We start from the raw sequence: 26,747 nt of genomic DNA, 5'->3' as shown, positions 1-26,747 counted from the left end.
AAACCAGTAACACAAAAGTGTATTTTGGTTTAACTGTTCTTCCTAATTTAAATAATCTTGCAAGTGGGTATATCAAGGACCAGAAACCAGTCTTTTCTCTCCTAAACCCTTCCATGTGAACCCCAGGGTTAATCCTCTGAACCATGTTCTCATCAGATCTGCAAGCCTTCCACTCCCTGACCTGCCACGACCCCCGACACGACAAGCTCAGGGACAGAAAACTGCCCGTGCTGCTGAGGGACTGGCACCTGCTGCTGAGGGACTGGCACCTGCTGCTGAGGGACAGAAAACTGCCCGTGCTGCTGAGGGACTGGCACCTGCTGCTGCCTGGGACACCCACTTGGGTGTTCCACACGCACCAGCACAAATAGCCATCACCAACCTTTCCACGGTTTCCAGACTGCAGTTAATGCCACAAACTTACATCAAGTTCTCAAGCCAGACACCTGAGTCACTAGACGATTCTTTTCATTCACCTCCATATCCATTAGCAAATGCTCCGCGTCTTAAAAACCACCTTAAATTTGCCCGCCCCTCTCCACTGCCATTGCCACCGAGACGCCACTCCTCCTCACCTCACCTCTGCACAGTGCAACCACCTCTGGAACTCGCCTTCCTAGCTGCCACCTCAACACTCTCCCAAAGCAAATCCCAACAATCAATCTCACGTGAAATCCTCCAACAGCTCCCTTCTGCCTCCAGGGAAGAACAGTTCATCCAGGCAAACAAAATCTTTCCGCATCGGACCCATGGGCCAGCACTGTGGCGCATAGGCCAAACCGCTACCTGCAGCACCCACATCACCTATGGGCGCTGGTTCGTGTCCCAGCTGCTCCTCTTCTGACCTAGCTCTCTGCTTATGGCCTGGGAAAGCGATGGAAGATGGCCCGACTGCTTGGGCTACTACACCCATGTGGGAAACCCGGAAGAAACTACTGGCTCCTAGCTTTGGATCCGCCCAGCTCCGGCTGTTGAGACTATTTGGGGAGTAACTAGCAGACAGAAGCCCTTTCTCTCTGTCTCTCCCTTTCTATCTGCAGCTTTCCTTTCAAATAAATAAATAAAATCTTAAAGAAAACAAACTAGGGACCAGCGCTGTGCCACAGTACATAAAGCCACCGCCCGCAATGCCAGCATTCCATAAGGGCACTGGTTCTAGTTCCCAGCTGCTCCACTTCGGATCCAGCTCTCTGCTATGGCCTGGGAAAGCACCCACATGGGAGACCCAGAAGAAGCTCCTGGCTTCAGATCAGCACAGCTCCGGCCATTGTGGCCAATTAGGGAGTGAACTAGTAGATGGAATACCTCTCTCTGCCTCTCCTTCTCTGTGTAACTCCAACTTTCAAATAAATAAATAAATAAATCTTTAAAAAATCTGACCTACATCTACCTGGTTGAGCATCCTTATTAAAGAAAATTATGATTTTCCAATTGGTGCACTCAATCCTTTGTCATTTTTTAAGATCTCTTTATTTATTTGAAAGAACTGCAGAGACAGGGGGATAGAGACAGCAGGAGAAAGATCTTCCATCAGCTGCTTCACTCCTCAAATAGCCACATGGCCAGGGCTGGGCCAGGCCGAAGGTAGGAGCCAGGAGCTTCATCTGGGTCTCCCATGCGAGTGTCAAGGGCCCAAATACTTGGCCCATCTTCCACTACTTTTCCCAGGCCATTAGCAGAAAGCTGGATGGGAAGTGGAGCAATCAAGACAGAAACCAGTGCCCATATGGAATGCCAACAATGCAGACTGTGGCTTTACCTGCTACACCACACCAGCCCCTCCTTTATCTCTGAATAATAGCATGGAGTATCTAACGCTGCTTCTGTTAAGAAACTTTACCTGGGGCCGGCACTGTGGCGTAGTGGGTAAAGCCGCCGCCTGTAGTGCCAGCATCCCATATGGGCACCAATTCGAGACCCGGCTGCTCCACTTCTAATCCAGCTCTCTGCTATGGCCTGGGAAAGCAGAAGATGGCCCAAGTCCTTGAGCCCCTGCACCCACGTGGGAAGATCTGGAGGAAGCACCTGGCTCCAGATCGGCGCAGCTCCGGCTTTTGCGGCCATCTGGAGAGTGAACCAGCAGATGGAGAATCTCTCTCTCTCTCTCTGCCTCTCCTTCTCTCTCTGTGTAACTCTGCCTTTCAAATAAATAGGTAAATCTTAAAAAAAAAAAAAAAATTTGAAAAAAACTCGGGGGCCAGCACCGTGGCTCACTTGGCTAATCCTCCGCCTGCGGCGCCGGCATCCCATATGGGTGCCGCATTCTAGTCCCAGTTGCTCCTCTTCCAGTCCAGCTCTCTGCTGTGGCCCGGGAAGGCGGGCCCTGCGCCCGCATGGGAGACCAGAAGGAGGCACCTGGTTCCTGGCTTCGGATCGGTGCAGCTCTGGCCGTTGCAGCCAACTGGGGAGTGAGCCAGTAGATGGAAGACACCTCTCTCTCTCTCTCTGCCTCTGCTTCTGTCTGTGTAACTCAAATAAATAAATAAATCTTAAAAATAATCTTTTCAAGAGTTAATTTAAAATCATCTCTGTAAAAACCTCACCCAAAAACAAAGGCAATGTGTGGAATCTGGAATCCTGATTCAAATAAAACTGTCTAAACAGAAAAAGAAATGTCTTTGAGGCAACCCAAAGATCCAAATGAAACTGGATAATAAGTACCATCAAAGAACTAATTTTCTTAGTTATGATGGGGCATTTTGAATACGTTAAGAAGGAAACGCCTTCTCTCTTACAGACTCTCTTCTATAGGTATGCCGAGATGAGACCCGTAACAGCAGTCTACAGATGAGACCTGCTGCAAAGCACTGTGGGAGCGGAGTGAGGACTGGCAGACTGAGCGACTACTGAAGCCAGGGACACGTGAGTGAGGCTTGGTATAATACTCTCCGCCTCGCTCTATAACTGAAGCTTTCCTCACAAATACTTTTTAAAAGAGAACAAAATCACTACACAAAGGACTGTAACAAAAATGTGAATCCTCATTCCAACAACAGAACGTCAAAGACAAGCCACGTCTCGCAGGGAGCCGCAGCCCAGCAGGCACGGCGGGCCGCGGCCCGCGGAAGCAGCTTTACCTCCGCCAGCCTCGGTCGATGAGGTCCTGGTAGTCCCGCACGGTCAGGGAGTGCGCCCACATGCCTGGAAAAGAAAACAAGCACGGTGTCAGTCACAGGACAGACCTCCTCCTTTAAACTCCAGCATCACCTTAAACATACGAATATTTAGGTAAAAATCCTGTAACATTCACCCCGGAAAAAAGTGAAAATATTGTACACACTTCATTCTTGTTAACCTGACCTAATAACACACAAGTGAAAAACACAATTTAAAATTCCAATATGTTAAAGTGACTACTTCTTTAAAATTTGATAGGCACAGAGAGCGCTCTCATCTGCTGGTTCACTCCCCAAATGCCTGCAAAGGCCAAGCCAGCAATGCAACCCAGGTCTCCCACTTGGGCAGCAGAAACCCGACAACCTGAGCCATCACCACTGCCTCCCAGGTCTGCACTGGCAGCAGCTGAGATCAGGAGCCAAAGCTAAGAATCAAAGCAAGGAATCCGGGTGAGGATGCAGGCATTTAACTGTTAGACACACCCACTCCTGAAACCAGTTACGTTTACCTGAAGATTAAAGTCAACTGTCAGTAGTCTCCGTGACATCACAGATTTAGATCCTCACCACAATCGGAAGGCACCACACCTCCGAACTTTAATAATATCCCCAATGGATTTAACAAGGCCCACTCACCCATAAACGCATGTTCTAAAGACTTTGACAATTAAAATTAGAATTAAAAATGACAGGAGAGGCCGGCACTCTGGCATAGCGGGTAAAGCTGCCGCCTGCAGTGCAGGCATCCCGTATGGGCGCCAGTTTGGCACCTGGCTGCTTCACTTCTGAGCCAGCTCTCTGCTGTGGCCTCGGAAAGCAGTAAAAGATGGCCCAAGTCTTAGGGTTCCTGCACCCACATGAGAGCGCCTGAGGAAGCTCCTGGCTCCTGGCTTCGGATAGGCACAGCTCCAGCCATTGCAGCCAGTTGGGGAGTAAACCAGCAGATGGAAGACCTCACCCTTTCTCTCTCTTCCTCTGCCTCTCTGTAACTCTGCCTTCAAATAAATAAATCTTTTTTTAAATGACATGAATCTGTACAAATACTCTGCAAGGGAAATGGAAGGAACCTGCATTGGTTTGCAAGCACTGCCACTACCTGGTGTGCTTCTGGGGCTTCTCCTCTTGGAACTGCAATCACGTCCATCACGCCACTTGCATCCTGTTCGTTTTCTCTATCTAACCCTACCTGTAAACGTTTTTCTGCTTAGCCCATCTGGGTAACTACTCCTGCAACTGAAGGATGTTTGTCCACTCAGATGCACGCTCACAGCAAGTGCCTAACACTTTTTTTATTTCAGATTTATTTTTGAAGTTGCCAGTGCTGTGGCATAGCCGGTAAAGCAGCCACCTGTAACGCCAGCACCCCATACTGGCACCAGTTGCAGTCCCGGCTGCTCCACTTCTGATCCAGCTCTCTGCTAATGAGCCTGGGAAAGCAGTAGAGGATGGCCCAAATGCTTGGGCCCCTGCATGGGAGACCTAAGGAAGCTTCCGGCTCCTGGCTTCCGTTTGGCCCAGTTCCAGCCCTTGCGGCCATTCGGGGAGGGAACCAGCAGACGCATGATCTCTATCCTTCTGCCTCTGCCTCTCTGACTTTGCCTTTCAAATAAATTAATTTTAAAAAGTATTTGTTTTGGGGGTCGGTGCTGTAGCCCAGAGGGTTAAAGCCCCACCTGCAGCGCCTACATCCCATATGGGCACCAGCTGGTATTCCCCGCTGCTCCACTTCCAACCCCGCTCCCTGCTAATGGCCTGGGAAGGCAGGGCTGGATGACCAGAGTCCTTGGGACCCCTGCACCCACGCGGGAGGCCTGGAAGGAGCCCCGGGCTCCTGGTTTGGTCCTGGCCCGGCCCTGCCTGTCGCGACCATCTGGGGAGTGAACCAGCGGATGGAAGCCCGGTCACTCTGCCTTTCAAATAAACTCTCAAGAGACAAGAGAAAGTTTACAAAAACAATAGGTCTCAGCCTTTATATCCGCATGACACAGCAGGAAATTAACGCGAAACATAAACTGTCCCCCAAAGAACACAAAACCGTGGGCTGGCCCTGCCTTTGGCGCTGGGGTCCCTGGCAACCAGGACAAACGGAGCAGGGCAGACGTGCGCCGGGCTGCAGCTCCGGGGTCCCGGAGGCGCAGCTGTGCGGCCGGCTGCGCCCAGCTGCGCGCACCACACGCCCGCGCCACGCGCGCCTCGGGCAAAGACCCCCGCGGACCCCGGCCGGCCTTTAACCGCCGGGGCCCCAGCCACGCAGGGCGCTCCTGAGGAACAAGCGGCAGAGTCACACGCGAGCGGAACGCGGAACGCCGGGCGGGCGCCCCGGACCCCTCTAGCGGGTCCGCCCGGGCCGCGGCGCCGCGACGATCGGCCTCCCACGCCCGCCAGCCCGGCGCGCTCACCATGGGAGCGACTGCCCGACTCGTTCTTGCAATAGCCGCAGCGGTAGAAGTCCTCGCCCTCGAAATACTCCACGACGCTGGGCGACACCGCAGCCCAGGCGGCCATGGCCCCGGCCCCGCAGACGCCCGGCCGCCGGGCTCCCCGCCGCCGCCGCCGCCAGCCCACAATGCAGCGCGCCACGCGGGAGGCCCCCAAGGCTCGCGCGAAGCCGCTCGGCGCCCGCGGGCCCGGCTCGGCCCGGCGTCGCTCGCCGCTGACGCCGCTCGCGCCATCTTGAGCGAGGGCAGCCGCCCGCGATTTCCGTTTCTTCCCCGTCGCCGTCCGTGAGGGTGAGACGGAGCGAGGGAGCGGGAAGGGGACCGGGCCCGGCACAGGCGACTTGGACAGGGGCGCGGGAGCGGGCCGCGGCGTCCGCTCGTTCTTCGGGCCGGGCCGGCCGAGGCCGCGGCGGACGCCTGCGGGCCAGGGGCGCGAGACGGCCGCGCCGCCGGGGACACTCACCGCAGGACACCTTGCCCTCCTCGGAGTCGCAGTAGCCGCAATGGTAGCCGGCCTTGAGGCCCTTGTACTCCACCAGCGAGGCCATGGCCGCCGCGAGGTGCCGCGCGGGCCGGCCACGCCTCTCGGCGCCCGGGGCCGACCTGGGCCGGGAGCGGGGGCCGGCGGCGGGGAGGGCGCAGGCGAGGCCGGCCGGGGGTCCCCGCCGCTGCGGGCGCGAGCGGGAGCAGGCGAGGCCGGCCGGGGGTCCCGCCGCTGCCGACGCGAGCGGGAGGGCCGCAGTCGCGCCCCGAGCCGGCGTCGCGGCCAGCCTGCCCAGGGCCGTGCGGCCGCGGCCCCATGTCGCGGATGAGACCGCCGAGACGCGCAGGCTGTGAATGGGCCGAGCCTTGCGTTCGGGTCTCCGCAGACCACCTTGCGGGTAACCGACGAGCCAGCACTCGCTTAATACCCGTGGGTAACAGGTGCAGGCGCAGCCGGTCTGACTGGTGAGGGCTCTGGGCGTTTTTAAAGGAAACCGCTGTCAGAACCATTGCAGCCTTGAGCCGCTGTATGCCCGGTGCCAGAGAGGGAATCCGGGTTGTTTTGGAATGTGAAAATATTTAGTTAAGATAAATTTTTTATAATTCTCTGGGTTAAACAAGACATTTGTATAGGCCATGGGTCTCCAATGTGCTGCCACTGTTTGTTTTTTTTTTTTTTTTTTAAGATTTTATTTATTTGAGAGGCCGGCACCGTGGCTCACTTGGTTAATGCACCACCTGTGGCGCCGGGTTCTAGTCCCGGTTGCCCCTCTTCAGTCCAGCTCTCTGCAGTGGCCTGGGAGTGCAGTGGAGGATGGCCCAAGTGCTTGGGCCCTGCACCCCATGGGAGACCAGGAGAAGCACCTGGCTCCTGCCTTCATATCAGCGCGGTGCGCCGGCCACAACGGCCATAGGGGGTGAACCAACGGCAAAAGGAAGACCTTTCTCTCTGTCTCTCATTGTCCACTCTGCCTGTCAAAAAATAAATAAATAAAAAATAGATCATTAAAAGTGAAAGAAGAGAGAAAGGCTCAGAAATCTTCCTTCTGCTGGTTTGCTCCCCAGATGGCCAGAGCTGGGCCAGTCAGGAGCCAGAGGCTTCATCTGGGGCTCCCGCGTGGGTGGCAAGGACTCAAACTGGCCCCTGTGTAGCATGCAGGTGGCCACCTGTGGGTGATCCTGTACCTGCCCTGCCCGTGCAGAAGGTTGAGGGGGCATGGCGCACCGTGCCCCCTGGGAGGGACCCCACAACCTGACTGCTGGCAGGCAGTGGGAGCCCCAGGCACTCCCCCCTCCCAGTTAAAGGGCCCTGTAATTGCCAGTCAGGTAAACAGCTCCTGGGTGTGGCCCAGGCCCATTAGGACCACCTGGAAAGCTACCTGAGCTATGTGACCTTCAATCTGATTGGAGAAGCACAGTGACGCCAATATTGGTTCTATCGTACAGAATTAGTGTTGCCCTGAATTAGTTATGCCCCTCCTGCCTGCCCTTTTAAAGGTGTGCGTGGTCGTTAATAAAGCAGACACATGAAACTCATCTCCGGTGCTTCTTGCCGAAGAACGTCATGGCCCCACCATCCCAGCGGTGCGTGGGCCTCGCGGGTCAAGCGTGCAGCCCCCTCCTTAACCTTTCCTAATGTGTGCCCAGGTAATTTAAGCCTGGCTGTCCTCTTAGTTTTTCTAGTCAGCAGTAAGGGGATTATATTTTTTGCAATGTGTAAAAAGTGAAATCATGAAACTCAAGAGAAATAGACTTTGGAGTATGTGGGGGAGGGTAGGGAGACAGAGCGGGCTGGGATCCATAGGTTCCCTTGCAGATACCCAGAGTGGCTTGGGGCTCCCTAGGTCTGAAGCTGGCATCTGGGAACTCTGCCTGCTGTGAGTGGCAGGAACCCCCTGAGCCGTCACACTGCCTCCCAGGGCCTGCATTAGCAGAGGCTTGACATGACTACCACATCTGCTGTTGGCTATGCGTCTAGCTAAGTTGAAGACGTCTCTTGGCCTGGTGACTCGACATTGTTAAGTATTGTTTGTGCCGCACACAATGGAAAAGAACCTAAGAGATGGCCATGCAGCGTGCACGAAGTCCTAGGGTGCCCCTAGACTGTGCAGCACTCCAGGGCTTCAGGGCCGGCGCTGTGGCGTAGCAGGTGAAGCCGCCACCTACAGTGCCAAGCATTCCATATGGGGGCCAGTTCAAGTCTGGCTGCTCCACTTCTGATCCAGCTCTCTGCCATGGCCTGGGAAAGCAGTGGAAGATGGTCCAAGGCCTTGGGCCCCTGTACCTGCATGGGAAGACCCAGAGGAAGCTCCTGGCTCCTGGCTTTGGATCAGCACAGCTCCAGCCATTGCGGTCAAGTGGGGAGTGAACCAGCAGTTGGGAGACCTCTCTCTTTGCCTCTCCTCTCTGTGTGTAACTCTTTCAATTAAACAAATAAATCCTTTTTAAAAAAGATTAAAATACATAAAGTGCTGAGAGAAAAACATGTTAAAAAACTAAAATTCTGTCACCAAAAAAAAATTATTCTTGAAAAATGAACGAGAAAGACTTTCTCAGACAAAATGAAAGGAATTTGTTGCTAGTAGACCTGCTTCACAAGAAATGTTAAAGAAATCCTCAGAAAGAAGGAAAATAATATAGGTCAGAAATTTGGAGTTGCATAAAAGAGGAAACAACACTAGAGAAGGAAGGAACAAGTGGAAATAAAATAATTTTTAAGAAAATCTTCATCTACGACCAGTGTTGTACAATGGTGAAGCTGCCACCTGTGACTCCAGATCCAATATAAGAGCTCTGGTTCAACTCCCAGCTGCTCTACTTCCTATCCAGCTCCTTGCTAATGTGCCTAAGGCAGCAGAAGATATCCCAAATGCTTGGAACCCTGGAGCCACGTAGGAGACCCAGATGAGTTCCTGGCTGCTGGCTTCAGCCTGGCCCAGTACCGACCATCATGGCCAGTTGGGGAGTGAACCAATGAATGGAAGATTCTCTCTCTCTCTCTCTCTCTCTCTCTCTCTCTCTCTCTCTCTCTCTCTCAAAGATTTATTTATTTATTTGAAAGTCAGAGTTACACAGAGAGAAGGAGAGGCAGAGAGAGAGTCTTCCATCTGCCGCTAGTTCACTCCCCAGTTTCCGCAACAGCGAGAGCTTTGCTGATCCCAAGCCAGGAGCCAGGAGCTTCCTCTGTGTCTCAGGTGGGTGCAGGAGCCCAAGCACTTAGGCCATCTTCTATTGCTTTCTTTCCCAGGCCATAGCAGAGAGAGATCAGAAGTGGAGCAGCTGGGCCTCAAACCAGCACCTAAATGCGATGCTGGCCTGCCTCCCCACTTCTCTCTCATTCTGTTTCAAAAAACAAACAAAGACCACCTTAATTGAATGGGTAACAATTGATTCAAAATTACAGCAATTTTATTTGGTGATTATAGCTTATAGAAATGAGTGCCAGCAGTGTTTTAAGGACTGGGAATATTCTTCCAAGGCATGAACTATGAAATGGTGTAGTGTTGTATGAAAGAGAACTTGGATTAGTTGTAAATGTATATGGTAAATTCAAGGGCAACCATTTTTTTTTTAATTTTAAAATTTAAAAAATTAAATCCTGGAAGGATACCATCTACAAATCACCTAAGAAAAAAATGGTCTGAATATAAATTGAATAGTTGATATGCTAAAACAGGAAGAAAAATGAGATCATATTGAATGCTTACTAAAACAAGAGAAGGTTGAAAGAGTGGCAGACCAGAAAAAAGAGTAAGACCAACAAATAGAAAGCAGTGACAGTGATGATAGCGGTCAGTCATCACTTTATACATCAGTGGTCTCAGCACACCAGTTCGAAGACAGAGACTATCAGCATAGATGTTTAAAAAGACCAATGTATACATTATGTACAAGAAACTGACCTCAAATTTAAAAAGATTCAAAATAAATGGATGAAAGATATACCATGCTAACCATAATCAAAGAAACATACAGTAGCTCTAGTAATTTCCAAGTAAATACTTGATAACAAGACAATTAGGGATAAAGAGTGACATCACACAGTAATAAAGAGGTTAGTTCTCCAGGGAAACAGTCTTTCATATATATACACCTAACAGCAGAGTGGCAACATTTATCAGGCAAAAACTAATAGAACTGCAGGGAGAAATTGATGAATCCAGTATTATAGAGGAGACTGCACTACCCCTCTATCAGACATTGTCAAGTCCAGCAGGAGGAGGATCAGTAAGAACCCAGTTTACTCCAACAGCACAATCAACCAGCTGGGGCTAACTGACATCTCTAGAATTCTTCATCTGACAACAGCAGAGTACACATTCTTCTCAAGATCACACTAATCACCAAAAAAGACCACTTCCTGGGCTATAAAAAAAAAAAAAAAAAAAAAAAGCCTTAACAGGCAGCCGGCGCTGCCGCTCAGTAGGCTAATCCTCTGCCTTGCGGCGCCAGCACACTGGGTTCTAGTCCCGGTCGGGGCGCCGGATTCTGTCCCGGTTGCTCCTCTTCCAGGCCAGCTCTCTGCTGTGGCCCGGGAGTGCAGTGGAGGATGGCCCAGGTGCTTGGGCCCTGCACCCCATGGGAGACCAGGAGAGGCACTTGGCTCCTGGCTCCAGATCAGCACGGTGCACCGGCTGCAGCGGCCATTGGCGGGTGAACCAACGGTAAAGGAGGACCTTTATCTCTCTGTCTCTCCCTCTCACTGTCCACTCTGCCTGTAAAAAAATAAAAACCCAAGAGGCCATAATCTGTTTGCTCTCAGACCACTATACATTTAAACTAGAAATCAATAACAAGCATAGTTGGAAAATTCCAAAATAATCAGAGATTAAATGACACACCTCTAAATAACAGGTCAAAGAAGTCTCAAGAAATTTAGGAATTATTGAACTAAATGAAAAAAAAAACACAACTTAAAATTTGTGGGATACAACAAAAAGCAGTGTTTACAGGGAAATTTATAGTATTTATGGTATGTCAGAAAAAAAAGTCTTAAGTCAACAATCAAAGCTCCCACTTTGGGAAACTAGAAAAAGAACAAATTAAATCCAAATGCATCAAAATTGTGATGCTGACCTCTCCCTCTCCTCTTCCTCCTGCTTTGAAAGCAGATGTGATGTCTGGAGTTCCAGAGGCCATTCTGTGACCAATAGGCACAAGCACCAGGAAAGACCCTGAGGGTCTCAGAGAACTTGCCTGTACCTTAAGCTACTACAGCAAAGCCATCGTTGCCTCCCTCAGACAGCGCTAACAGAGGAAAGCAAATCGCTCTTTAAGCCACTGTTAGTCATTTATGGTTTTCCAGGAATTTCAGCCAAGTCCATTCTCAACTGGCACAGGCACTGCGGGAACACCTGGACTCTCCTTGGCCACTTTATGGGAGAACCAAGCCTAAGTTCCTGGAAATCACCGTGCCCTTTAGACTGGGACAGTGTCATTCCTGCAACAGACCTTCCCGAGCTCTGGCTCTGCAGAGAAACTGTAGGAAGTGCTGGCAGCTCAGAGAACAGAGACCCAGCGTCTCATCTGCATCCCTGGGGTGCACGGGAGGGGCAGAGCGGACGTGCAGACACGACCAGGCACCCACACAGCCACACGACAGCAAAGCAATGGCTGAGGAAGGAGGAAAAGAAGGAAACCAGGCCTGAGCAGTCATCAGGGGCTGCTGCAGACCAGTGATGGTCCCACAGCAAGGTCACCTACCACGTCCTGCTGCTTCACCCCTCCCCCACCCTCAAGCCATCAGGAAAGAATCCAGAGCAGAAGGGAGCCTGAGTGTGACATTCCATAACCTCAGGATTGCTGGGACCCAACAAATCCAGAGTGAACCTGTCTTAGAAACGATGAATTTTGGGGCAGGTGCTGTGTGGCACAACAGGTGAAGCCACTGCCTGCAAGGCTGGCATCCCATATGGCCACCGGTTCAAACCCTGGCTGCTCCACTTTCGATTTGGCTCCCTGCTACTTCACCTGGGAAAGCAGTGGAGGATGACCCAAGTCCTTGGGACCCTGCATGCCTGTGGTAAACCCAGAAGAAGCTCCTGGCTCCTGGCTTCAGCCTGGTCCAGACCTGGCCATTGTCACCATTTGGGGAAGGAAACAGCAGATGGAAGACCTCACTATCTGTCTCTCTCTCTCTCTGTAACTCTACCTTTTAAATAAAGAAGATAAATCTTTAAAAAAAAAAAAAATCCAAAGTCAGCATCCTATGGATAGTAAAAGGACAGTAAGGGAGTATTATGAACAACTCTAATCCTACAGGAAATGGATCAATTCCTGGAAGGATACCATCTACAAATCACATAAGAAAAAAATTGTCTGAATATAAAGAAATTACTAAAGAAATTCAGTCAGTAATGAATGAAGTTTGAAAACAGAAGCATCAGACATACATAAGCTCCCTGGGAAACTATACCAAACATTTAAGGGACAAGTTATACCAATTCTGTACAGCATTTTCCATAAAACAGAACTAATTCTTTGAGGCCAGTATTACCTTAATAATAAAACCAAACTCATTACAGGAAAACTAAGTCTTATAGATGCAAAAATCTTCAACAAAATATTGGTAAACTGAGGGGCAGGTCTTTATGGTAGAGAGTTTAGCCACCACTTACACCTGCATCCTGCCGGCTCCGCAGCCCACTAGGCTAATCCTCCACCTGCGGTGCCAGCATCCCATATGGGCTCCAGGTTCGAGTCCCGGTTGCTCCTCTTCCAGTCCAGCTCTCTGCTGTGGCCCAGGAAGGCAGTGGAGGATGGCCCAAGTGCTTGGGCCCTGCACCCGCATGGGAGACTAGGAGGAAGCACCTGGCTCCTGGCTTCGGATTGGCGCAGCGCACTGGCCGTGACGGCCATTGGAGGGGGGAACCAATGGAAAAGGAAGACCTTTCTCTCTGTCTCTCTCTCTCTCACTAACTCTGCCTGTCAAAAAAAAAAAAAAAAAAAAAAGACGCCTGCATCCCACAATGGAGTTCTGGTTTGAGTCATGGCTACTCCACTTCAGATCCAGTCTCCTGCTGATGTGCACACTGGCAGACAGCAGATAATGGCTCAAGTACTTGAGTCTTTGCCACCCATGTGGGAGGCCCTGACAGAGTTCCAGGCTCCTGGCTTTGGCCTGGTCCGGTCTTGGCTGTGGCAGGCAGCTGGGGAGTGAACCAGTCGATGGAAGACACCTTTCTCTCACTGTCTCTCTCTCTGCCTTTGGAATTTAAAAAAAATATATATAAAAATATATTAGTAAATGAATGCAATTATGTAACAAAAAGAAATATACCAGCCGGCACCGTGGCTCACTAAGCTAATCCTCTGCCTTGCGGCGCCAGCACACCGGGTTCTAGTCCCGGTTGGGGCGCTGGATTCTGTCCTGGTTGCCCCTCTTCCAGGCCAGCTCTCTGCTGTGGCCCAGGAGTGCAGTGGAGGATGGCCCAAGTACTTGGGCCCTGCACCCCATGGGAGACCAGGAGAAGCACCTGGCTCCTGCCTTCAGATCAGCGTGGTGCACCGGCCGCAGTGTGCCGGCCGCGGTGGCCACTGGAGGGTGAACCAACGGCAAAAGGAAGACCTTGATCTCTCTCTCTCACTGTCCACTCTGCCTGTCAAAAAAATAAAATAAAATAAAATAAAAAAATAATAATAAAAGAGAAAAAAATATACCACCACCTCATAGGATTTATCCCAAGCGTAAAAGGATAGTTCAATATTAGAGAATTGACATAATCTCTCATAATAGACTAAAGAAAACAAATCCTATGAATACATTGATAGAGAAAAAAGCATTTGAGAAAATCCAATAATAATTCATTACAAAAACTCAGGTAGAAATAGAAGAAAACTTCCTCAACTTGATAAAGAACATCTATAAGAAATCTATGGCTACCATATTTAATCTTGAGAAACTAAGTGGTTTTCCCCAAGATCAGGAACAGGCAAGGATAACTTCCATCAGTCTGGAAGTCTGAGCTAACATAATAAGAAAAGAAAATTTTAAAATATAGATTAGGAAGGAAGAAATTATCTTCCTTCACAGGCAATTTTAACTCTAAACTGAGAAATGTAAAACGAAGGAGGTAACATAAGAAAAAAATGGATGGCCCCAGCCTGCAGCACTGTCATCCCATATGGGCACTGGTTCGAGTCCCAGCTGCTCCGCTTCTGATCCAGCTTCCTGCTAATGCGCCTGGGAAAGCAGTAGAAGATGTAGAAGCAGTAGAAGATGGCCCAAGTCCTTGGGCCCCTGCACCCACATGGGAGACCCAGAAGAAGCTCCTGACTCCTGGCTTCAGATTGGCTCAGCTGTGGCCATTGTGGCCATTTGAGGAATGAACCAGCAGATGGAAGACCTCTCTCTATCTCTAAAAAATAAATATTTAAAAAAATAAAAAATGGATGTGGCCTTGGGTTTAGCAATGACTTTTTAGATAATAACACCAAAAGCATGATCTATGAAAGAAAAAAAAATCAGTATGTTGTACTTCACTAAAATGAGAAATACTCTCTGCAAAAGATACTGTTAAGGAACAAACAAGTGACAGACTTGAAGAAAATCTTTGAAAAGCATATCTGCTAAAGGACAGGTATCTAAAACATGAAAAACCTGAAAACTCAACAATAAGAAAACTCAGTTAAATATGGGCAAAGAATTTGAACGGGTATCTCCAAAAATGATAGCTGGCAGATAGGTTTATGAAAAGATGCTTATGTCATATAATTGGTATTCCAAGTACATAAAAATGTCATGCCATTGCCACTCTATTAGGATGGCAAAAATCTGACATCAAATGCTAGCAAGGATGTGGGTTAGCAAAACTCTCTATTTATCGCTGGTGGTGATGCAACATGGTGTACAGCCACTTTGGAAAACAGTTTAGCAGCATCATACAAAACTAAGCATTCTTTCCACACGATCCAGTAATGCTGCTCATTGGTATATATCCAGAAGTGCTGAAAACCTGACCACACAAAAGCCTACATAAAAAGCTTACAACAGCTTTATTCAGACTACCAAAACTTGGAAGTAACCATGATATCTCTGACAGGTGAATAGATTAAAATTAAAAAAAAAAAAAAGAAGAAGAAGAAGAAGAAGGGGGCCAACCCTGTGGTGTAGTGAGTAAAGCCGTCGCCGGTAGTGCCAGCATCCTGTATGGGTGCCAGTTTGAGTCCTGGCTGTTCCACTTCCAATCCAGCTCTCTGCTATGGCCTGGGAAAGCAGTAGAAGATGGCCCAAATCTTTGGGCCCCTGCACCCACGTGGGAGACCCGGAAGAAGCTCCTAGCTGCTGGCTTTGGGTCGGTGCAGCTCTCACTGTTGCAGCCACCTGGGAAGTGAACAAGCAGATGGAAGACTCTCTCTCTCTCTCTCTCTCTCTCTCTCTCTCTCTCTTTCTCTCTCTCTCTCTAACTCTGCCTTTCAAATTAATAAAGAAATAAATCTTAAAAAAAAAAAAAGATACCTATGGCATTTCCACACAATGGGAAGAGCGTAGGAGCCATTTTCAAGCCATGGGAATATGTTTAAAAGCAAATTGCTAAGTGAAAGGAAGTCAATCTGAAAAGTCTGCCGACCATGTAATTCCTATTAGAAAAAACACTCTGGAAAAGCAAAGCATGGAGAAGATCGGTGATTGTCAGGAGTTCCGGGCACTGAGGGGGAAGAAGAGACAATTTGTAGGGCAGTGAACCTATTCTGTGATAATGGACACCATCTTTATCCCTTGTCAGAACCTGTAGAGGTATAACACAAAAGTGAATCACAGAGCTGGCACTGTGGTGTAGCAGGTGAAGCCGCCGCCTGCAGTGCCGGTATCCCATGGGGCACCAGTTTGAATCCCAGCTGCTCCACTTCCAATCCAGCTCTCTGCTATGGCCTGGGAAAGCAGCAGAGGATGGCCCAAGTCCTTGGGCCCCTGCACCCACGTGGGAGACCCAGAAAAAGCTCCTGGCTCCTGGCTTCGGATTGGCCCAGCTCCAGCCATAGCAGCCATGTGGGGAGTGAACAGCAGATGGAAGACTTTGCTTTCTCTGTGCCTCTGCCTCCGCCTTTCAAGTGAATCATAATGTGTACTATGGACTTTAGTTTATAATGTACCAATAGTTTCACCAGTTATGACAAATAATATCACACACTTATGCAAGATGTATATAACAGGGGAACTTGGTGGGAGGAATATAATATGGGAATTCCCTATACTTTTTAGTTAATATTTTTCTAAACCTAAAGATGCTCGAAAAATTAAGCTTATTACTTAAAAGGAAACAGGATTTTATATTGATTATATGTTGAATGGTAATATTTTGGATATACTGGATTAATGTTCTCATAGCACGAAAGCTAATAATCACCTGTTTTCATTTTTTGAGCATAGTTCCTGGAAAAACAGAAATGGCACCTGTGAATGCACTCGATCTTTGTTATCAGTGCTGCGCTGGAACCAGGTTCTTGCAGCTGCAGGGTACTCTGCCGCCCAGGTCTCTACTTGTCTCTGCTTCCTGGCCCTCCACTTTGGGGTCATTTCTTGAGTGTTGCTTTTTAATGTCCTGTTAACACATCATAGTTCCTTGTTTGTTTTAGGTAAGTCATCAGATCTCCATAGTCCAGCCTCCTGCATCCATCCATCTGTGTGGCACTCTGGCTAGCAACAACTCTGATTGGGTCACTGCTTGGCTGATCTCTTAGGAGTGTCTCCCACATTTCTGCTCAGATCACATACCCACTTCACTTCAAGAAGCACTTCTTCCAGGAAGTCCTCCTTGTTCAATTCTACCGCACAATAACGTCTCCTGATCTTTGGTTTCCCTCAGTAGTTAGCATCCCAAGTGTATCACACACATTTCTTGCCTCCCTGCTGGGCTGTAAGCTCAGAAAGGTAAGGACTGTTTCCACTCTGACGCGCCAAGGTTAGGTAAGATGGCACGCGCTGCAGATCCTGTGGACGTCTCCCTCTTAGCTTCTGTGTGGCCCTGAACACGTCACTTAACTCTCTTAGCCAAATAGTCCCCATGTGTGAACTGGGATAACAACAGTATTACCTCATAGGATTTTTTTTTTTAAGATTTTATTTATTTGAAAGCTAGAGTTACATGAGAGGTGGGTGCAGGAGCCCAAGTACTTGGGCTATCCTCTGCTGCTTTCCCAGCTGCATTAGCAGGGAGCTGGATCACAAGAGGAGCAGTCAGAACTCGAACCAGAGCCAGATGGTGGCTTAACCTGCTGTGCCATAATGCTGGGTCCCTCTTAGGATTGTTGAAGATCAGTGTTTTGTGTTCAGATACTATAAGAGGCAGTTTTATTTTATCTACTTAAATTTGTTCTCGGGGCTGGCGCTGTGGCGCAGCCAGTAAAAGTTGTGGCCTGCAGTGCCGGTATCCTATATGGGCACCAGTTCGAGTCCTGGTTGCTCCTCTTCCAATCCAGCTCTCTGCTATGGCCTGGAAAAGCAGTAGAGATGGCCCTAGTCCTTGGGCCCCTGCACCCGCATGGGAGACCCAGAAGCAGCTCCTGGTTCCTGGCTTCAGATTGGCGCAGCTCCAGCAGTTGCAGCCAGTTGGGGAGTGAACCAGCAGATGGAAGACACCTCTCTCTCTCTCTCTCTGTGCCCCTCCTTCTCTGTGTAATTCTGACTTTAAAATAAATAAATCTTTTTTAAAATAAATTTGTTCTCAGACTCCTACACAATGGATACAGCAGGCTAGGTGCTATTTCCAATGCCAGAGGGCACTCTGTGAATAAATTGTCCAGTTCATTTCAGGCTGTTTAAATGAGAAGTGGTTAACAGCACTTTGCCTGCAGGAACCATCATCTAACTAGTCCACGACTTCTTAAGGATCAAAGTTAGGTGCATGAGATACTCATTAGCAGTCACTTCTGTGTTTATTACAGTCAACTGTAATAAACAACTCAGGTCAAATTCCAGAGTCGCTCATGATTTGTTTCGACCTGATTTACTATCAGAACGTTTCCTGGTTTATGTCCCTGAACTCATATTCATTTTATTCCCTCCCTTTCTCTTATCGGGAAAGAGAAACAGTTTACAACGTGGAAAGCTCACTCAGAATTGCATTATTTTCCTTTAAAAAAAAAAAAGACTTCTAAAACCCTTTCCTCACATGAGAATAAACGAGACACTGCCCTCTGGCCCTGCACACAGCACTTGCCACATGGTCAGTGGGCGTAAGGGACGTGGGTAGTGCAATGTCATCAGGTCACAGATGCGGGCAGGATTTGGCTGAGTTAGCACTGTGAGTGTGACATCTGGGTGGTATGACTTAGTATTTTTTTTTTTTTAACCACTTTAACCATTTATGTGTAGAGGTCACTGGCATTAAATTCACATTTTTGTATGATTACCACACCATCCATCTTCAGAACTTTTTCATCTTTGCAAACTGAAACTTTTATGCCTATTAAACAGCAAGTCCTCGTTGCCCCTCCACTAGCCTGGCAACCACCAGTCTATCCCTAAGCTACTTGCACTCGTTCTGCTTTCACTTGATAAAAAACAGGGTCCACTGCAGATGCAGGGATTGCTGCTATACAGGCAAGCCTTCTTGTGTGGGGGTGATTGAGTTCATTGTAGATAAAGGTAAGAGAAAATGGGGTTTGAGAAAGGTGAGACGTGGAGGCACAAATTGCATGAAGGGTTCATCCTGGGCCTTCTGGCCACAAGCCTCAGCAGCCCTGCCGAGGATCCGCTCGATTTTCCGCATCAAGAAGTTGATCTTCCGGTCATTTCCATGTTATAGATGCGCCTGCAGGTTCCATAACTTTCCCGCTGTCGCCGGCGGCAAGGCTTCTCATAGTATCGCCGTCGCTTAATGCCCTCAGTGAGCCCGTCCATAGTGAGGATCCTGTTTAGGGTCCTGTATGCGCCTTCCACATTTCCATCCCGCACCATCACAGTCCTGGCGATGAACTTCAGATGTTTTGCCATGACCTTAAATTTAACTCCTCACTTTGCCATGACTTAGTATTTTTAAATGATACCATGTTTGCTTTGGAGAGCCAGTGAATACTAACGTGTAGACTGAAATTTAATTCAGTGCTTTGGTATTAAAACCATTTTCATAACCTGATACTTGAAATTCTTTGATTTTTTTCAAAGTATAAGCATATATGTATTTTTTAAAAAAGATTCATTTATTTATTTGAAAGGCAGAGTTACAGAGAGGCAGAGGCAGACAGAGAAAGGAGGAGAGAGGGAGAGAGATCTTCCATCCTCTGGTTCACTCCCCAGATGGTCACAATGGCTGGAGCTGAGCTGATCCAAACCAGGAGCCAGGAGCTTCTCCCTGGCCTCCCATGTGGATTCAAGGGTCCAAAGACTTGGGCCATCTTCTACTGCTTTCCCAGGCCATAGCAGAGAGCTGGATCAGAAGAGCAGCCGGGACTGGAAGTGGTGCCCATATGGGATGCCGGCACTGCAGGCGGCAGCTTTACCCACTATGCCACAGTGCTGGCTCCCCTATTTACTTCTACAACTTATTTTATTTGGGGATGATGTGAGCTTAGGGCTAAAGTTTCAAGCATTTCTTTGTACACGGCGCATTTTGGGGAGGACAGATTTAATTTCTAGTAATAAGCCAGGTCATAATTAATCACCATATTTTCTTCTCTTCACATTTTTTTAAAAGAACTAGAGACAACCCAGTGGGTTATATGATGGCTTTGGGCGAATGTGGTTTACATACACGGTGACAAGTGTCTTGAATATCAGAAAGCATATCTTCATTAGTTTGTATTTCAACACTGGTTTATTGTCTGCTTCCCTATCACCTGCTGAGCAGTTAGGAACATAGCTAGCATGTGACCAGAGGTCTGCTAAATTGGAGTAAGGCTCGAACTCTCCATTGTTAGCAGTAGGATCTGGCTGAGTGCCACACCAGCTGAGGATGAGACAGACCACATTCATCCAGTCTCCTCCACCCAACAGGGATCGTGCCCTAAAGGATGCTTCTTCTGACTGCAATGAGACAGGCGCATCTGTGAAACCAGACCCTTCTGGTTCCTGCCTGCGGCCATGCAGCCCTGGTTCCATGTTACCTGCCAACCCGACTATGAGTTCAGACCACCTCAGTGTTCTCAGTCTGCACCAGTGATGACGCACAGACACGCTTGTGACTGCTCCGGTTGCCTTAGAAATCGAGGCAAGGCACGCTGAGGGGCCAACAGGAGACAGCTACAAGGAGGAAGGAGAGCAGAAACTTTCATGGCTGGCAACCAGCACCTGGCAGGATACAGAATGAGAATTAGCACCTGGTGAGCTGCTGGGGAGAGCAGATGCTGTGTATAAAGCTGGCCACTGACAGGGCAATGGCTAAAGACAGAGCCAGAGGCTACGGGGAGAGGGTATAGCCGGGACCTATCAAAGAAGCAAAGACAAGTGCGGGCCCCACTCTCCCAAACTCCCTTGCTGATGGACTCACAGTGGCTGGACCTGAGTCCAGCAAAACAGCAAGTGTTATTTTCCTTCTACTTTATTTTTTTAAAGATTTATTTATTTGAAAGGCAGAGCAACAGAGGGAAAGAGACAGAGATCTTCCATCCGATGGTTCATTCCCCAGGAGGCAGCCAGGAACCTAGAACTAACCCGGTCTCCCACATGGGTGACAGGGAGCCAGGGACTTGAGCCATCATGTGCTGCTTTTCCAGGTGCATTAGCAGGAAGCTGGATGGGAAGTTGAGCAGCCGGGATTCAAAACCAGCAGTTAAGTAAGGGAAGCTGATGGTCGTAAGCAGCAGCTGAAGCCACAGTGTCAAAGAACCAGCCACCTTCCCTGCATTTTAATGCTCCATCCGGGAGCAGACTAGCACGGGGCTGAAAATGCTGTGCCCTGAAGCGACACGGGCACGCATCCTGCCTCTGAGACGAGCACTGGGCCTTGAGTAAGACATTCAACCTCCCTTGGCTTCAGTTCTTTTTGCCATGAAATGGATAAACCTCATAAGGCTTGGAAGATTAAATAAACCATTTAAGTTCACAGCAAATTGCCTAGTGTATAATAAACTCAACAAACATTGCTATGGAAACTAGGAACATCAGAAAAGAGAAATATGGGTCTGTCTTTTTAAGAAAACTAACATTACTTAAAAAACAAATAGACTTTTTTCCACTTCTGTGTTATATAATCCTTCTCATTTGTTGCTAAGAGAAGCCAGAGAAAACAGAATATTTATAACACAGGTTGCTAAACATAGAAACTGTTTGCTAACTAATCAGACGAACAAATAAGGTCTCCAGGACACCTAAAAGTGACTGTGCCCTATCTTAAGTGACAGATCTCTATGTGTTATGTTTTTGCACTACAAATTTTTAAAGCATCTCTTAAGATTTTTATTATCTATTTACAAATGTAAAACTGGCAAGAATCATGAAACATTTCAATAGCTGCTGCTGGAAATGAATGACAGCTTATAAACTACACTCATGACTGGTGACTTTACACTCTTTAGACTTACCAACTTTGAAACCTTTTCTCATCAAACCCAAGTTCTTTGTTGCAACTCGGCCTCTCCCCCTACTGTTAAAGGTGCTTCTGACAGTCTGAACCTCAAACATAAGGTGGCCTTTTGTTTCCACTTTTATCAATCTGCATTCCTTCCTTGCCTCGGGGAAAGACAGAAAGCTAACCGATCATAGGATCCTGCTTGCAAGGCACAGGAAAATGCCTTCCGCCATGTGAAAGTGGGCCCCCAGTGAACACTCAGATTCAGTTCATACAGGGCATGTTTGCAGCTGCCCTTCTCCAAACTCTAGTGTAATTTCTCTCTCTGATCTAGACTGGCCTGGGCCAAGCACACTCAAGACCCTCAGATTGCAGTGGGCTCCCAGTCCCCACTAGAGAAGATGGAGGTGAGGAAGTACACTCGGCATCAATGCAGGAGCTAACAATGGGGTCGTAAGGAGTCCCTCAGCAAAGTACAGAGGCTAGAGTGGTTCGCGGCAGAGCGCTTGGCCTGCCAAATGTAGTGTAGCATTTGGCTCAGCGGGCACCAGCAGAGATGGCAGGACAGCACTGAACAGACTAAGCATGGCCTGTCCCTCCTAGGGCTCAGGCTAGTGAGCAGCACTGTTACACAACAGTTGGCACAGAGTAGGCGAAGCACCGTGAAAGACGGGGGCTTCATCTGAAAGCGTATGTGGGTGGTCCAAGGAGATGACAGCCGAAATCTAAAACCAGTACACGCAAGCACCATGGAGCTGCTGGCACGTATGCGTGTGCGTGTGCATGGAGCAGATGGAAGGGCAGAAGACACGCAGGTGGCAGAGAACATGGAGCTGAGGAAAAGCTAGCATGGCTAGAGCAGAGGGAGCTGTCTGGCGAGGTCATCAGGCCGGGCCACGGACACCACGCTGGGACTGGGGGTTTTCTCCTGTGAGCAATGGGGCAGGAGAGGGGCACGCTTGGATGTATGCACCAAGATCACTCTGGCTGCAGTGATTGGTCTGGTGGGCATCAGGACAGAGGAGTCAAGTGTGGATTCAGGGAACGAGTTCAGCTAGGCTGCTGCCTGAGGGTGGGGTGCACCACAGACAGGAGGGGTACCCTGAACTTAGGAGTAAAGGGCTGGGAAGGGGAAACTGAAGGAAGCAGCAGCGGGCGTGTCCGCTGGGCAGCATCCAGGTCTGAAGTGGAGAGGCGAGGGCAGGGCAGTGCCGTGGCCACGTGCCTTGCCTGTGTCCTTCACCCCATCCCCACTCTGGCGCTGTGCCTGACACATGACAGGCCACCACGTGGGAACACAGAGCATGAATGTGACAGAGCTCTACCTTAAGTCACTCCTTTCTCTGCTATACTTTCCTGTGTTACATTTAAAACACAAACCAAGGCAGATGAAGGAGTGGCCATGAGGTAGAAAGAGAACTGGGACATTCAGTCACTCAGGAATATTCAGACGATGGCTAGGACAGTCAGAGTGGGGGAGGAGCGAGGTGTAACCTTAGCCACCAGAAGGGAGGGTGGAATGGTGGCCTCTGCTCAGTGCTGCTGAGATCAGCTGTGACAGTAGCAGAGGTGGGGCCTCTGAAGTTCTACCAGAGATCCCTGGGGACCTAGACAGGCACTGTCTCAGAAAAGTGGTGGGGACAGAAACCCAGCTCAGGTGGACCGAGGAGAAAGCACAGGGTAGGAACATGGGAGGGATCACAGGACGACTTCAGCTTATGCTGTGGAGAAAGCAGGAGTGGAGCAGAAGCCAGAGGTGCAGGTGCAGCGGGGGGGGCGTTTTCCATCCAGACGGTGCTTCAAAAAGTTTGTAGAAAATAGAATTAAAAGATAAGTTGATTTTGGTGCAAAACATTTTTGGAATGCACACCTAGTTTTTTCACAGTACACGTTTTCCAGGAACTTTTTGAGGATTCCTTGTACTGGAGCCTATTTTTGTGCTGATGGGAGTGACCCAGTAGAGGGGAGAGTCTGGTGGGGCAGCAAAGGGAATTTAACAATCACAGACCTGAAGTTCTCAAGTGCAGATGGAAGAGTGCAGCGTTGGTAGGCAAGAGGGGACGGGTGCCAGGGGGCCGTGAAGTCAGTGGAGGAGGAGGTGCTCCTGTCTTCCTGTTTTCTGTGGAAGTCTGAGGCAGAGTGGTCAGACAGGAGAGGACACTGGGCGCGCTCACGGAGGTGTCAGAAGACAGGGAACAGCGGAGAGACCAGGAGCCATGGGCTGCGAGAGCAGGGCAGGCCCCTTGAGATGCAGACCTTGGAACTAGCATAAAGGACACCCGACTTAAAACGTTCCAGGTTCTCCCTCGGACGAGAGTTTAGGTGGTGTCCACTCTACAGCAGTGAGAAAACTGCTGGTCCATGAGCTTCACCAGAATGGAACACTTGATAAACGTCAGGCCATCTCTTTCGATTCCTGGTCTGCTAAAGCAGAGGCATACTACTATCAAGAGCACCAAAAAATGATGGCGCAAGAAGCATGCAAATACGAAGTGGCCCCCACGTGGGAAACTAGACCCAAGAAGGAAGAGGAGAGGGCAGGAGCTGCTGAGACGTGGCACCACACCGTGCCCGAGGGAACCAGCCAGAGAGAAACAGCCCGCGCCGAGCGCGCACGGGGCCTCAGCAACCACAGAGAATCCTCAGTGAGATTCTGTCCCCCAAAGCAGTAACACTAGAGAAGGGTGAGTATCCTGAAAACACACAAGCCTGACCCCAGAAAACACAAGGTAGCACGGGCCAAGGAACATCAGGACAGAATGATCCGAGGGCGAGAGCTCACCGGGCAGAGGCAGGGTCCCAGGGACGCTCGGCTGCTCCCGAGCCACACCTCTCCTCCCCCAGGTCCCCAGGGGAGAGCTGGGCGCAAGAGCTTGAGTGGGTCACCAGGAAGCACTCATAGAAGTGCCCGTTCTAATGAAAAATCAAAAGAGGAGAAAATTAAAACACTCCGAAGGGAGGTCCTGAGTATGCCACCATTTCTGAGAAGTCAACTAGAAAAAAATAAAGTTTAAGTTAACGTTCTTGATTTTTAAGACTAGCATACTTGGCATTAAGCCATTAGTGCAGTGAAATCATATGCCTCTTTATGTCTATCAAACTGGCACTAAAAAAAAAAAAAAAACAAACAAACACACAACAAACCAACAACAACCAAGTTAAACCACAAGCCGGAGCGTCTCGGCTGCTGTGTCACTACCCCAAAACTTAGTAACTTAGAATAACCAGCGCCTTATGTCAGGAACGCAAAGCTGAGCAGTTCTGCCCACAGAGCACCGAGGGCTGCGTGGGTATATCTGGACGATGACGGGCCGGCCGGCAGGGAAAGCCAGAGCCCGGGCTTAGCCTGTCCCTCCCCTTCTCTGCTCCCTCCATGTACTTTCAAGCCCACGTGGTAGCTGAACTTATGCAGTGACTCAGCACTCCAAGCATGTGTATTCCAAGAGGACTTTTGGAAGCTAGGCTTCTTAGGACTTAGCCTCGCAAGTTCCAGAACATTCTGCCATATTCTGCTGCTCAGGTAGGTCATCGGGACCAGCCCAAATTCAAGGGGAGGCAAAGACTCCTCCTCTCAAAAAAAAAAAAAAAAAAAAAAAAAAAAAGTGGCCATTTTCCAATCTACCACTCTGATTCAATCCTCTTGTCACAGACCTGTGTCCTTCGTATACTTCTGTTACTCTTTAAACAGAGCTCATAGAACGAGTGTTTTCCTACAGAGAAACTTGCGTTTGCACGGGCCAGGAGTTGATCTCAACCAGAGAGGCCTTGGCTTCCTCTCTTCGCAGTAAACACAGGCAGAGGGCGTGCAAGCCTGTTACAGTTCCTGTGCAGACAACACACCCATATTGCCAGCTCACCTGTCAACAGGCCCAAGGCCGACCCTGTGAGAGACCCTGGCTCTAAGATGTAGCCCCTCCGTAGCCCAGGGGGTCTGCAGTCTGGAGAAGAGGGCAGTGCATGCAGAACAGCTGAACGTGTCCAGCTGCAGAGTATCCGAGTTGACTGGGAGGAGGGCAGCAACGTGCAGGGACTGAGTCCGAGAACGCGCCTTGGACGGGAACTTCATCGACAGGCAGAGCAGACAGGAGGGAGGCGGAGCCATAATGCCTACCATGTTCTCAGCCACCTCAGCACAGAAGCCAGCCACAGCCCTGGGCCTGGAGAGACCCAGTGGGCAAGACGGGTGACAACACGGGCAGGGGAACTGGAGGAAGAAGGCGCAATCCCAAAAGGCACAGCGCTAAAGGAAAAGCAAGGCTCTGGGATGAGATCAAGTTTCATTTGTAAAAGAAACTGTATATTTTTTTTTCATTTCAGAAATTTAAAGAAAAGTGGCTCATAGTCTCCCTGTCTAGCTAACCTCTGTAGATAATTTTTTTTAAATGGGATATGAGGTCTGGAGCCAGGTCATACTGGCCCTCTATTTATTTGTTATTATTTCTTAGAGATGTATTTATTTGTTTGAAAGGCAGAATTACACAGAGAAGAAAGACAGAGAAAGAGATCTTCTATCTGCTGGTTCACTCCCCAAATGGCCACAAAGGCCAGGCTGGGCCAGGCCAAAGCCAGGAGGCTGTAACTCCATCAGGGTCTCTCATGTATGTGACAAGGGCACAAGTACTTTAGGTCATCTTCCACTGCTTTCTCAGGGGCATTAGCAGGGTCTCAATCAGAAGTGGAGCAGCCAGGACTCGAACTAGTGTCCATATGGGATGCTGGCATTGCAGGTGGAAGCTTAACCTACTGTGTCACAACACCAGCCGCAATACTTTTTTAAAAATAACTAAAGGGGCTGGCACTGTGGCATAGCATGTAAAGCTGCCTCCTGTAGTGCCGGCATCCCACATGGGCCTCAGTTCAAGTCCAGGCTCCTTCACTTCCAATCCAGCTCTCTGCTATGGCCTGGGAAAGCAATAGAAGATGGCCCAAGTCCTTGGGCCCCTGCACCCACACAGGAGACCTGGAAGAAGCTACTAGCTTCTGGCTTCAGATTGGCACAGCTCTGGCCACTGTGGCCAACTGGGGAGTGAACCAATGGATGGAAGACCTCTCTCTCTGCCTCTCCTTCTCTCTCTGTGTAACTCTGACTTTCAAATAAATAAATCTTAAAAAAAAAATTTTAAAGTATAAGTTTAGTTGGGGCCAGTGCCATGGCATACTGAGTAAGCCACTACCTGTGGGACTGATATCCCATATGGGTGCTGGTTCTAATCCTGGTTGCTCCACTTCTGATCCAGCTCTCTACTAATTCACCTGGGAAAGCA

At 49.2% G+C, this 26,747-nt stretch overlaps 2 protein-coding genes and 1 pseudogene across 51 annotated transcripts in view; 1 reads left to right on the top strand and 2 right to left on the bottom strand.

Moving 5' to 3' along the window:
• The window catches only part of ATE1 (arginyltransferase 1), a 183,020-nt gene extending 176,519 nt beyond the window's left edge, over positions 1-6,501 (bottom strand). For 13 of the 50 annotated variants that reach the window (XM_017348619.4, XM_089313909.1, XM_051824248.3 and 10 more), the window contains exons 1-2: positions 5,516-5,694; positions 3,078-3,141 (exon numbers count right to left, since the gene is read on the bottom strand). In XM_017348619.4, coding sequence (XP_017204108.1) covers positions 3,078-3,141; positions 5,516-5,621 — 170 coding nt within the window. In that variant the 5' untranslated portion in view covers positions 5,622-5,694. Of the gene's footprint in view, positions 1-3,077; positions 3,142-3,480; positions 3,584-5,167; positions 5,366-5,515; positions 5,696-6,017 lie in introns of those variants that run through there. The other 37 variants (XM_089313902.1, XM_089313905.1, XM_089313903.1 and 34 more) reach the window with 15 other exon arrangements.
• A 12,070-nt stretch (positions 6,502-18,571) lies between these two features.
• LOC127484257 (small ribosomal subunit protein bS21m pseudogene) lies at positions 18,572-19,112 on the bottom strand (annotated as a pseudogene).
• A 1,247-nt stretch (positions 19,113-20,359) lies between these two features.
• LOC127484174 (uncharacterized) lies at positions 20,360-24,599 on the top strand. The gene is made up of 4 exons (XM_051823696.3): positions 20,360-20,491; positions 21,818-21,898; positions 23,801-24,138; positions 24,172-24,599. The coding sequence occupies exons 1-4, from the start codon at positions 20,454-20,456 to the stop codon at positions 24,495-24,497; spliced, it is 783 nt and encodes a 260-aa protein (XP_051679656.3). The 5' UTR covers positions 20,360-20,453; the 3' UTR covers positions 24,498-24,599.
• Positions 24,600-26,747: the final 2,148 nt, after the last annotated feature.

The sequence above is a fragment of the Oryctolagus cuniculus genome, chromosome 15 (assembly GCF_051225735.1).
Source record: "Oryctolagus cuniculus isolate XC-2025 breed Fujian yellow rabbit chromosome 15, ASM5122573v1, whole genome shotgun sequence".
NCBI classification, from domain to species: Eukaryota; Metazoa; Chordata; class Mammalia; order Lagomorpha; family Leporidae; genus Oryctolagus; species Oryctolagus cuniculus.
Note: the sequence above shows the minus strand (reverse complement) of the source record. Positions and strands in the feature narration are given on the sequence as shown.